Here is a 12,020-nt window from a genome sequence, read left to right as displayed (position 1 = left end):
ATTACCCAATACACTATACTAAGAAAGCTTCAAAATATGCAAAACTGGGCGGCTAGACTGATAAAAGGCATTAAACTAAGGGAGAGAATAACTCCTGCATTGATCGATCTACATTGGTTACCTGTTAAGGCCAGAATTAAATTTAAAATTTGCTTGTTGACTCGCAAAGCACTTACAAGTGATAAGCCTAACTATCTTCGTGATTGCTTGGTCCCCTACCCTGAAGCTACCAGCACCGCTGTAAGAGTTAGACATGCTGATGACCCACATAGACTATTCGAAATCAGTGTGAATCATGCAATAGGAGGAAGAATGTTCAGTTATACTGCACCAAGACTCTTTAACGACCTTCCGCTCGATGTCAAGAATAGCAATAATGTGCAGCTTTCAAGAAAAACCTGAAGACTTATCTTTTTAGAAAGTGTTATAATAGTGACCTGAAAACTATTAAGCCTGAATACAAATGCTAGCAAAATAACTGATAATGATACAGAGCAAAATATTAATTGGAAAGAAATTATTTTCACACACCAAGGCCCGCCTGAGCAGACCTTTAGTGTCTAATGGAGGGCGAGAAATAAACCCGCAAAAAAAAGCAACCGTAAAAATCACACGTTGCCAATATATGGAAGTCTTGCTTTGACCATTAAGTTTAGAATATGTAAAATATTAGTTATCCTGGTGTTGAGAAGGGTATATGTGGGATTTAGACCCTGGCAGAGACAATGTATGGCAGATTTGGGGCAAAGGGTTTAAATTTGCCAGCCATGGTCTAAATCCTCATAAACCCTTCTGAATACCAGGATAACGATTTTGTCCTTACAAGTTTTACTCTTGAACATTATAATTGTTGATCACACCTTCAGCCAGACCAAGCAAACCAATAACTTAGTCGTGTCAGGAATATATTTTAGCCTTTTTTTTCTTCCATGTGAGATGCAAACCGTTTTGCTTTCGCCGTGGCTAACCCTTGATCTTCCATGATTATCGGAGGCAGACAACTGGTGACTCGAGCAGACAACAGTATGGTAGTATGGTCGCTCTTATATCATAACTGCACAGGGTATATTGGTATTTATATCCCCGAAGTGATTTTTATACCCTGCATGGCTCAGGTATATCCAAATCAGTCTCTAATTTGAGGTGGCCTTAGTATATCGACATTTGGACTATTTTCTCTATAAAGTGAGAATTGATAATTCCGGATGATGTTGGAACAATATCGCACGAAGTTGTCAGAAACGGACGTCCAAAATATCTAAGAGCATTGCTACATAGTGTGCTGTCAACAAATCGTTTTGATACGAGAATAGGCCAAATTATTGGAACCAAGATACATGTCTACCGTAGGCTCTGGAGCTTTTAAATATCCGGATTATATATATATATATATATATATATATATATATATATATATATATATATATATAAATATAGATATATATAGATATTTATGGAGGTAATAGTTTTATTAGTTAAGAGCTTGATTAAAATAATGCTAGCAGGAAAAGAAGGCCACGCCGCTTTTGAATAATCTATTTCAGAACTTATTCCTTTATAAGGTTTTTTTCTTATAAATTTGTAAACCAATTTATAAGTCTGTCAGATGGTAGAATTTGATTTGATTTAGAATATGTGGATGGGAGACTTTTCTTTGGATTGCATATATATATATATATATATATATATATATATATATATATATATATATATATATATATATATATATATATATATATATATATATATATATATATGGGAGATTGTTCTCCATCGTTGATATTTCATACTTTTCATTTTCCTCCACAGGCACAGTCTTCAATGTCTCCTTCAGAGCCGGATTCCGATGATCTGTTGATTGTATACGAGTCCATCCCCGCCAGAGGCCTCAGTCAGTCCTCCGAAGGAAACTCTAGGAAGAGAAAGAGGTTGGTCTTGCTTTTCACGTTGCGGTTTATTAATTTCTAACTAGAGTTGTAGCTTTGCTTATAAGAATATTTTTCTTGTTTTTATGGAAATTTTATAGTTTACATGTGAAAGATCTATTTAATTTTCATATTGTTCTTAAAATATTTTATCATAATCTTTAATTAATTCACTTGTAATTTCCTTATTTCCTTTCTTCACTGGGCTATTTTTCCCTGTTGGAGCCATTTGGGCTTATGACATCCTGCTTTCCCAACAAGGGTTGTATCATAACTTGTAATCATAACAATAATATAGAAGGTTCTCGGTCAAGTCGATAACAATTTTGTTTGATATAAAATCAATTACGTATAACAATTTTGTTTGATATAAAATCAATTACGTATAACAATTTTGTTTGATATAAAATCAATTACGTATAACAATTTTGTTTGATATTAAATCAATTACGTATAAAATTCAGGAATATGTCTTTGATGACAAGCAGAATTAGTCACCTGGGTTTCTTTCACTTACGAGAGCTTTTGAACTAAATCTTGTTGACTCTTTTCACAGACACCCATCAGCCATACCTAGATGCCATTTCTGCAAGAAGGATCTTCCGGGTATCACAGATTTCTGCACTCATGCAAAAGAATGTGAAAACATTAGGCATGATGCAGATGATGCATCTGATACGAGCTTTGGATCACGTAAGTAAATCTTCACTTTATCCTATGATTTATAGTAAGCTTTCATAAGTGAACCCTACTGAATATATACTATGAAATTGGGTGACATCTTTATCTTTATTTAAAACTAACAATAACTTTAATTACCTTTACAGAATACTCTCTATCACCTGATGAACTTGAAAGTTTGGAGGCAGAATGGAGATCTGAAGTAGAAGTCATATACATTGAACAGACTTAAGGCCATTCCCGCACTCTGCTGGAGGTTCGGGATCACGTTCCTCCGCCACTGAAGTCAGTGGATCATCAACATACCATGAAGAAGCCGAAGGATCGTGGTTCTTACCTAATGAAGTTACAGGACCACCGCTTTCCCCCATTAACATTTCAAAACCATCATCTTCCCCCGATGGAGTCTCTTGGCCGGGTCTTCGCCTTCCCGTGAGGAATTACCAAGATTATATCACTCGCCTGTTGAAGTCAATGAGTCTTCAATTTCCCGCGAAGAAATACCGAGATTATGCCATTCCCCTCTTGAAGTCAACGGGTTTTCGTATTCCCGTGAAGAAGTACCAAGATTTTGCCTCTCTCCTGTTGAAATCACAGTCTTCTTTTTCTCCTGATGAAGTACCAGGATTATGCCACTCCCCCGTTGAAGTTACAAGGTTGGTGTGGTTTCTACTTTTTCATATATCATTAATTAATAAATAATGATTATAGTACAATATTCGTGAAGTATTATAATCATTATCAAGTTTTATAGGTCCATATATATTTCTGTGATCTTACAATTAACTTTTATTTAGCAGGAATCCAGGTGAATCATCTGGAGCAGCATGCCTCACACGGTCTTACATAACGGAGGGGTCATTCCCCGCCCCTTATTCTGAAGTTTTTGATAGTCAAGGTAAGCTTGTTTAATTTTGCAGTATTTTATGTCTATTTCTTACTTGGTCTTACAATTGCATCTTATCCCATTCTTATTACAAGGTGATAAGTTTATCATACTAGTATTTAGATGAACCAGTTGGAAGGTTTACTTGCTGAAATAGCTTTTTATCTGGTAATCTTTTTTTTCAAGTTGTGTAAATATCTGTTAGTAAGCAGCATAATGTTCAATTTTTAATCATTCTAAATCTACTTTGTTTTTTATCACATCCTTGGCATATTCACACATGGATTTTCTTTCACTTTCGCAGTCATGACTTCGAGACTTTCGTTCAGTAGAAGTTTTGTCACCCAAGATCTACGCTCTTCAGATTCTGGTGTCGCCAACAACACTTAAAGGAGATCGTCCACGGAATTTCTCGTTATGGCTGACTCGGATGGCTATTCATACCTTAGGCAAAGGGTCGTTGTCAAACGTGTAGTATACAAAGGGCCTGAATTAATTAATGTTTGCTGCAAAGCAAATAATGGATTTGGTTTTACGTTTTAGATATTCTGTCTACACAGATATTTTTGCACATAGAATTTAGATAATTGTTTGCTGCAAAACAAATAATGGATTTAGTTTTACGTATTAGAAAGTATTTTGTCTACACAAGTATTTGTGCGCTTAGATACTATTCTGTCTGCTTGTAAATATTTGTGCACATAGAATTTAAATAAGATGATATTTTCTCTACTTGTAAATATTTTCACATTCTTTAAATACTCATGATTTACTGCTTTTTCAAGTAGATGATTAATTTTGTGCACATAGTATTTGGATAAGTCATTTGTTTTGCTTGACCAGATTTTGTTATTGCAAATTCCTTTGATTTTTTTTATTACAATCATGTCTTGCATTTTAGTAATTTATTATCAGTTATAATTTATTAGATTGACTTAAATTTTGATTCATATTCACCTCCAACAATGATTTTTTTTATTACAATCATGAATTGTAATTTATCAGTTGTAGTTTATTAGTGACTTAAAATTTTGATTCATATTCATCTCTAACAATGATTTTTTTTTTTATTAAAATCAGGAATTGTATTTTAGTAATTTATCATCAGTTGCAATTTATTGGTGACTTAAATTTTGATTCATATTTATCTCTAACAATGATTTTTTTTTATTAAAATCATGAATTGTATTTTAGTAATTTATCATCAGTTGCAATTTATTAGTGACTTAAATTTTGATTCATATTCATCTCTAACAATTACTTTTCCGTTACAATCATGAATTGTATTTTAGTAATTTATTATCAGTTGTAGTTTCAGTTGTAGTTTATTAGTTACTTAAATTTTAATTCATATTCATCTCTAACAATATTTTACTCAAAGGTTTTTAGTGAGTGATTAATAAATGTTCATTGTAGTTTCTTTTTATGTATGGATGTCGTTTCTACTGTTCTTTTTGTGTGAAAAAATGTTTGCATGATTAATTTTGAATGCTCAATGTTCAACATAAATCTTAGTTTAAGAAAAATGTGTTCTTTTGTGTCAGTGATGTTTAAAGTAATTGATGCACGGCATGTCATTGCTTAGATATAGTATTATTACCTTATAATTTTTTTTCTACTTTAAGTGTATTGAGAAATAAATGTGTTTTTTTTTACATATTTCTTTAATATCTTTATATTCTTTATCATTTTATTACTTTTTGTATTATGGTTTACAAATTAATTACCGCTACTTCATCAATCATTCACAAAAATAGTTCTATCCATATATAGGTCTAGAGCTTTGCGGAAGAAAGGGCTAGAGCACTAGATTCTAGAATTAAGTGGACTTAACTATGTAGAAGATGGTAAAGGCTAGTCTCAAAAGATGTAAACACAAAGGAGGAGGAATAAAAAATTTTCTTTAACAATTTAAAACTAGTCAGTTGATTTAAACCAGACGGTAAAGCAACTTTCTCGATATGCTGTTTTTTTTTCCATTAATCGAAGAGAACGAACAGGATGTTTATAGAAATGAATATGCAATCTAGAATCTTCTTCCCAGCTTTATCCCTATTCGGGGTCGCCGTTTCTAATGAGTCTCTTCCATCTCCCTCTGTCCTGTGTCATTTCCTCCCACACTCCCTTCTCCCTCATATCATCTCTAATGCAATCTCTCCACCTGGTCTTAGGTCTTCCTCTCCTTCGTGTTCCATCCACCTCCACGTCCATCACTTCTCTTGCCATGTGTTGCCCTTCTCTTCTCATCAGGTGGCCATACCATCTTAACCTTGCCTCTTGCACTTTCTTTGATGCCTCAGTGACTTTTACTGTACCCCTAATATGTTCATTTCTAACCCTGTCCTTTTTGGTTACTCCACTCATCCACCTAAGCATCCTCATCTCGGTTACGTTCAACTTTCTACCCTCTGTTTTCTTTAGGGGTGCTGCTTCCAATCCATATGTCATTGCTGGTCTGACCACTGCCTTGTGCACTCTGCCCTTCAATCTTACAGAGACTTTCCTATCACATATGATACCAGACACCCTCCTCCAGTTATTCCAACCACACTGAATCCTGTTGTTAATTTCCTCTTCCATGTTCCCCCCATTGTCGATCACTGAACCAAGGTACTTGAATTTATGAACCCTTTTGATGTTTCCTCCGCCTAATTTGATTGTTGTTTGCTGGTCGCCATCCATCCCTGTTGTCATATACTCTGTCTTCTTCCTGCTTATTCTTAAACCTCTACTCTCCAAGGCATATCTCCATCTTTCTAGTTTCCCCTCCAGTTCTTCCCTGTTCTCGGCTACCAAGACTATATCATCTGCATAGAGCAGACACCATGGTGGCTCCTCCCTGACATCGTCTGTTAACACATCCAAGACGATGTTAAACAGGAGTGGGCTTAGAGCAGATCCCTGATGTAGCCCAACTCCAACTTGGAAATTTTCTGTTATTCCAACTGTAGATCTGACGCTGGTCTTTACATTTCTATACATCTCCCTGATCATTCTGACATACTTCTCCATCACTCCTCTCTCCCTGAGACATCTCCATATTTCCTGTCGTGGTAGTCTGTCATATGCCTTCTCTAGGTCTATAAAGGCCATATGCAAGACCTTTTGCTTCTCTCTGTACTTTTCCATAATTTGTCTCAAAGCGAAAATACCATCCACAGTACTGAGCCCCTTCATGAATCCTAGTTGCTGTCTACCGATGGAAACTTGCTGCCGTAATCTTTCATCCATAATTCTTTCAAATACCTTCAGTGTATGTGACATGAGTTTTATTCCTCGATAATTTTCACAACACTGTATGTCCCCTTTCTCTTTGAATATTGGGATTAATATACTTTCCCTCCATTTTTCGGGTATTGTCTCACTTTCCATAATCTTTTTCATTAACTGCCACAATATGTCAATTCCTTCCTCATCAAGAGCCTTCCAGGCTTCTGCAGGTATGCCATCTGGTCCCACAGCTTTACCATTTTTCATCTTTCCCAGTGCCCCTCTAACCTCAGCTTTTGTTATTTCTGTGACTGGTCCACAATTTGTGTGTCCGTCTCCTCTTAGAAATCTTTCATTTTCTTCATTCAGTAAGGCCTCAAAATATTCTTCCCATCTCTTTATTATGTCTCTCTCATTTCTCAGTATATTTCCATCCTTATCCTTAATCTGTCTTATGTGTGTTATATCCTTGGTATTCTTATTTCTCATGTGTGCTAGTTTAAAGATCTTTCCTTGCCCTTCCTTGGTATCTAGCTCTTTGTAAAGCTGATCATATGCTCTATCCTTAGCAATTGCTACAATTTTCTTTGCTAATTTATTTGCTTCCTTATAGGCCATCCAGTCCTCTTCCATTTGGGTCCCCTCCCACCTTTTCTTTGCTTCTCTCTTTTGCTTTGTTGCATCCTTCACTTCTTCACTGAACCACCACGTTTCCTTATTTTTGAACATCTTACCACTACTCTAGAATAATATCTAAAATCCAGTGCAATGAGAGAAAGATTGCCAAAGAGAAGAGCTGGCGTTGGAGCTATCAATGTCATTGGTCAATGAACAATAATACTTTGAATTTTTTTAGTGGTTAACTTATGAGAAGAGATCAGTGCAACGAAAGTAATAATAGCTGCATAAGCACAGCCGGTTTTTTAAGGCAAAGCCACATGTGTGTAGAGACTTACCGTACTATATGATAATTAAATGACCAAGAACTACCCTGACGAACATAGGTTTACATTCCTGAAGTCACACAGGGCCATGCGAGATCTCTTCCTACAGCTTGGTAGGGCATTCCCAAAAGTATGGAAAATTGAATGTGCAAAATTAACACGAGTCAACGTAGGCAAATGGGAAACAGATGATTAAGTAACATAAAAAGAAATGTGATATTTAAACTGCAAAAATTAGACAAAATTGAGGGGATTTTAACAAATACTGCCTCATTAAAAAGAACAATATAATCAGTATAAGGAAAGGGTTCAATTATCAAGTTATATTTACTATATTACAAAATATGCAAAAGTAATCGTGATATAATCAGTACTTAAATTATAATGTTGATCTATTGTCATACATGAATATTCCTAACTTTAAACTCATGAAAATAAATAACTATTCATTAGTATTCATTCATGTATTGGAGAACGAAACCTTATTCTCGGATGTAGGCCTACGTATTTTTGATCATTTGGGTCTTTCATGATCACTCCATTCTAATAAACGTTTAGTCTGTAATATCAGCAATAATAAAGTTACACAAAGTGTACTACCAGTTTTTCAACAATGGGGAAAAAATAACTGATACAAAAGAAAAACACCAAGAGTTACAGTCACTGTCTTATTCCACATTAGAAAGAAGAATGTCAATGTTTACAAATAAACCCTGATTGGACCAGGTTGAAACTTGGAGGTTGGACCCGGTCACACTCACACCTACGTTATCGTTCGAAGGTAATTATTGAAATTCGTTATCATTTCTATATCATGTGTTAGGTTGTAGTGTCATGAAGTGGCAGTAATGATATTAGACTACTGGTAATGTAGGATAATGTTAATTAGTTGTCATAATAAACTTGAACGTCATTGCAAATCATCGTGATGATGAATCATAGACGTCAAGCAAGTTAACCATCAATGAGATAATGAAAAACTATTAGAATTTATTCACGTGGTAAAAATGAATTTATAGTAGCTGTCTTTCATTATTCATTTTTTGGTGTATTATTGCCGCTCGAAGTTTGTCCATTGTGACCAAACCCAGTGATTATACAGTATTGTATTGCCCCGTCCGTAACCAAATAAAACAGCGTTTGAGGTGTATGTATGATAGCGGCCAGTTATATGTATTATTATGTCTAATATAGAATACGGCAGTGTAAGGGGGTTTGCAGGGGGGCGTTAGCGCCCCAGTTAGGTAAGTAGGTAAGGAGACAGCTTGGGTAAATATATGATACTTTAATTTCTAGCCAAGTACATGAACCATATATTTTTCCTATTCGCTATCTTGTGTTTTATGCATTTCTGACCTTGATTATTGGGGCAAACCACCCGTTCATGAGATTTTGGACCACCTTTATGTAAAGTCAATTATGGGGTCCCCCATTGGGAAACCGGGTTATAGTGGGTGGGGAAATGTCTTAATTGAGTGATTTGCAGCAATAATAATGGTCAGAACTGCAAAATAAGCCCAAGATAACTAGCTTGAAAAATATATGGTTCATGTAAATGGTTGAAAATAGGCCCAAACGTGATTATTTAACTTGAGATTTGTAAAAGGGTATGGAAACTATTAAACCCACCTAACCTAACTTAGTAGTTCCCAGGTCACAATCCCTAATGGGGGGCAAGCCCCTCGGATACCCCTTCCCAGGTCACAACCCCTAGCTAGGGGCAAGTCCCCCGGACCCCCTTCCAAGGTCACAACCGCTAGTCGGACACCCCCTTCCCAGGTCACAAACTAAAAGTAAATCACAAATAAATCCTTACATTATAGTAAAGTAAATCACAAATAAATCCTTCCATTACTTCAAAAGTAAATCGCAACTAATTCCTTACCATATGATTGACATTGTCGCCTTTTTTTTTTTCTTGGCAATCATTACAAAAGCTTTGCAGTAGATAATGTGGTGGCCTTCCCTGAAAATTAAGTAAGAATCGGACCTTTGAGGCCTATTTCACTATTATTTTTTAATTTCACATGAGTAACAATAGCTTTATACCGAACAGAGAGCATTTCCATCATAATCAATTGCCGATATAAACGAAATTACACTAAATTTTGAAATAGATTGATGTACTTCCCTCAAGTTCACCCTTCCAGCCATCTTTACGAGATGGAGGTTAACTTAAAACTGAAGGGAAGGTGATCAAAAATGGGCTATTGTAGAATAACATCTGGGAACTTATGAAGAATACCTGTTAATTGGTTTAAAAAACTACCTGACAAATACGTCATCGTAAATGCACAGAAAGCTCCCCAAACCATGGGAAAAACGCATGCGCATTAAGTCCCCTTCAGTCTTTCAGTTGTAAACAATGGACTTAGAGTGAAAAATATACTAAACATTTAAATCGACTGATATGTAAATTATTATGCCCCAGCCCCCATTAAACATATAGAGAAAAACTACAAACTAGTCAGCACTTGTCCATTTTTTATAGCAAATTTAATTTTCGCTAGCAATTAAACTATCAAATATTAACCAACAGCTTGTAGGTTAGGTTAGGGGGAAAAGTTTAGGTTAGTTGATGTCCATTTTTAAGCCATGCGTGAGAAACTGGCCGCTGATATACAAAGGCTCCCCGCGTTTTATGTTTCCCTGGTACAGTTAGAGGGGTGAATATATGATAGTGGCCACCTTTGCGTATCATGAGGGTTGACAAAGAATACGGCAGTGTGAAGGGGGTCACATGGGGCTTTAGCAACCCCCCCCCAGGTAAGTAGATAAGATCACGGCCTTTAGGTTAGGTTAGGCGGGGGGAAGTTTAAGCCACCCTGACACTTGCACGAATTTGTGGCATGCATTGGCACGACTCGAGTCGTGCCAATGCGCAAACTAGTTGTAAACTGGCGTGAAGTGTACGTAAACCTGTCGTGACATCGTGGCATGTCGTGACGAGAATTTTGAAATGTTCAAAATTTTGGTCACGACAAAATTTCACAACCGGGTCGTGAACTATGCGCAAATTGTTTGTGAACTCGTCGTGACCTCGTTGGGAGGATGCGTGCCACTGCGTGGCAATGCGTGCCATGCCACGACTGTCACGAACTGCCTCAAATAGTTCACGAACATCTCACGTCTAGTTCACGAGTAGTTGATGACATGTTCACGAACAGTTCACGACTACTGCGCGATAGTGGCGCTTGCGTCGTTGTGGGGGTATGTATAGAGCTCCCTGGATGCTTCTCTGGTTTTGTTAAAGTTTATAGTTTAAATAGGAAATATATATTTACTTTGATGTCACTTTTAGAATATTTTATTTTTCCTTGTTTCCTTTCCTCACTAGGCTATTTTCCTTGTTGGAGCCCCTGGGCTTATAGCATCCTGCTTTTCCAACTAGGTTTATAACTTAGCTAGTAATAATGCTAAAAGTAATAATAATAATAATAACTGATGGAATCTCTCTCTCTCTCTCTCTCTCTGTGCAGGCGACATCGTAATTTTGTCAGTTGAAAAAAGCTATAAGCGATTTTCGCAAATTACTCACATTATTCGTACTTTCGATTTAAGGGTTATTTCATTTTATGAGTAGTACTTACCTGCCAGTTATATATATATATAGCTGATATCTCTAAATCGGCAGAAGTTTTCAAAACGAGGCAACCGCCTTGTGGTGGTTGGGAGGTAGATGGTAACACCCGTCACAGGGTGATCCAAGGAATCATTCCCGTGTCCAAGACTTCAGTTCATCTCTGCCGGGTGGATCGAAAACATTGTTTTGGCAATCGTGTTTTATTATTATTATATACTTTGTTTATCATGAGTGATAACTTAATTTTCGTGTTTGTGCAAGTGATGTATGCAAGGTGAGGTTACCGAAAGTGTCGGTTGATCCTCACAGTTTGTATGCAGAGGATTTGTTTGTGCACTGATCCTGATGACGGAAATACGTTCCGGGAACTCTATGACGTCACAGTCGTGTGACGTAATCTTCATGTATGTCTTGCAAATTCTCTTTATTTGTTTTATGTAAAGAATGGGAGGAATTCCACTTATATAAGTTTTTTAACTTTTAATATAAAATTTTAAAGAAATATTTGTCCATTTGGTATTCGTTCTTTAAATCATCGATCTAATTTCATAAATTAAATAGAACTAGCGTATGGTTAATTTACGCTGTTACTCGTTACTATAGGTGCAGTCCCAACATGCCTTGGTAGCGTTCTTTTCGATATGAGAATTAAAGTGTTGGCTATTATTCTCCAACAACAACTATGGGAATTCTAGTTTTAGTAGCATTTTCATTTATATGTTCCTATTGTTTACATTTATATATGTAGATACGTAATTGCTATATCTGTTCTTTTTATCACTACAACTCGC

General features: G+C 36.1%; 2 protein-coding genes across 5 annotated transcripts in view; both read left to right on the top strand.

The window, feature by feature from the left end:
* LOC137641644 (uncharacterized) overlaps positions 1–3,504 on the top strand; it is a 65,929-nt gene extending 62,425 nt beyond the window's left edge. For all 4 annotated transcript variants that reach the window (XM_068374387.1, XM_068374386.1, XM_068374385.1 and 1 more), the window contains exons 2-5: positions 1,810–1,928; positions 2,482–2,618; positions 2,753–3,262; positions 3,407–3,504. In XM_068374387.1, the coding sequence (XP_068230488.1) occupies positions 1,822–1,928; positions 2,482–2,618; positions 2,753–2,838 (330 nt within the window). In that variant the 5' untranslated portion in view covers positions 1,810–1,821 and the 3' untranslated portion in view covers positions 2,839–3,262; positions 3,407–3,504. The remainder of the gene's footprint in view (positions 1–1,809; positions 1,929–2,481; positions 2,619–2,752; positions 3,263–3,406) is intronic.
* A 4,724-nt stretch (positions 3,505–8,228) lies between these two features.
* The window catches only part of iPLA2-VIA (calcium-independent phospholipase A2 VIA), an 83,000-nt gene continuing 79,208 nt past the window's right edge, over positions 8,229–12,020 (top strand). Inside the window, exon 1 of the mRNA XM_068374381.1 lies at positions 8,229–8,427. The gene's annotated coding sequence lies outside the window, so the exon portion shown is untranslated. The remainder of the gene's footprint in view (positions 8,428–12,020) is intronic.

Source organism: Palaemon carinicauda, chromosome 5 (genome assembly GCF_036898095.1).
Source record: "Palaemon carinicauda isolate YSFRI2023 chromosome 5, ASM3689809v2, whole genome shotgun sequence".
Lineage (NCBI taxonomy): Eukaryota > Metazoa > Arthropoda > Malacostraca > Decapoda > Palaemonidae > Palaemon > Palaemon carinicauda.
The sequence above is the reverse complement of the archived record's forward strand: the minus strand, read 5'-3'. Positions and strand labels throughout refer to the sequence as shown.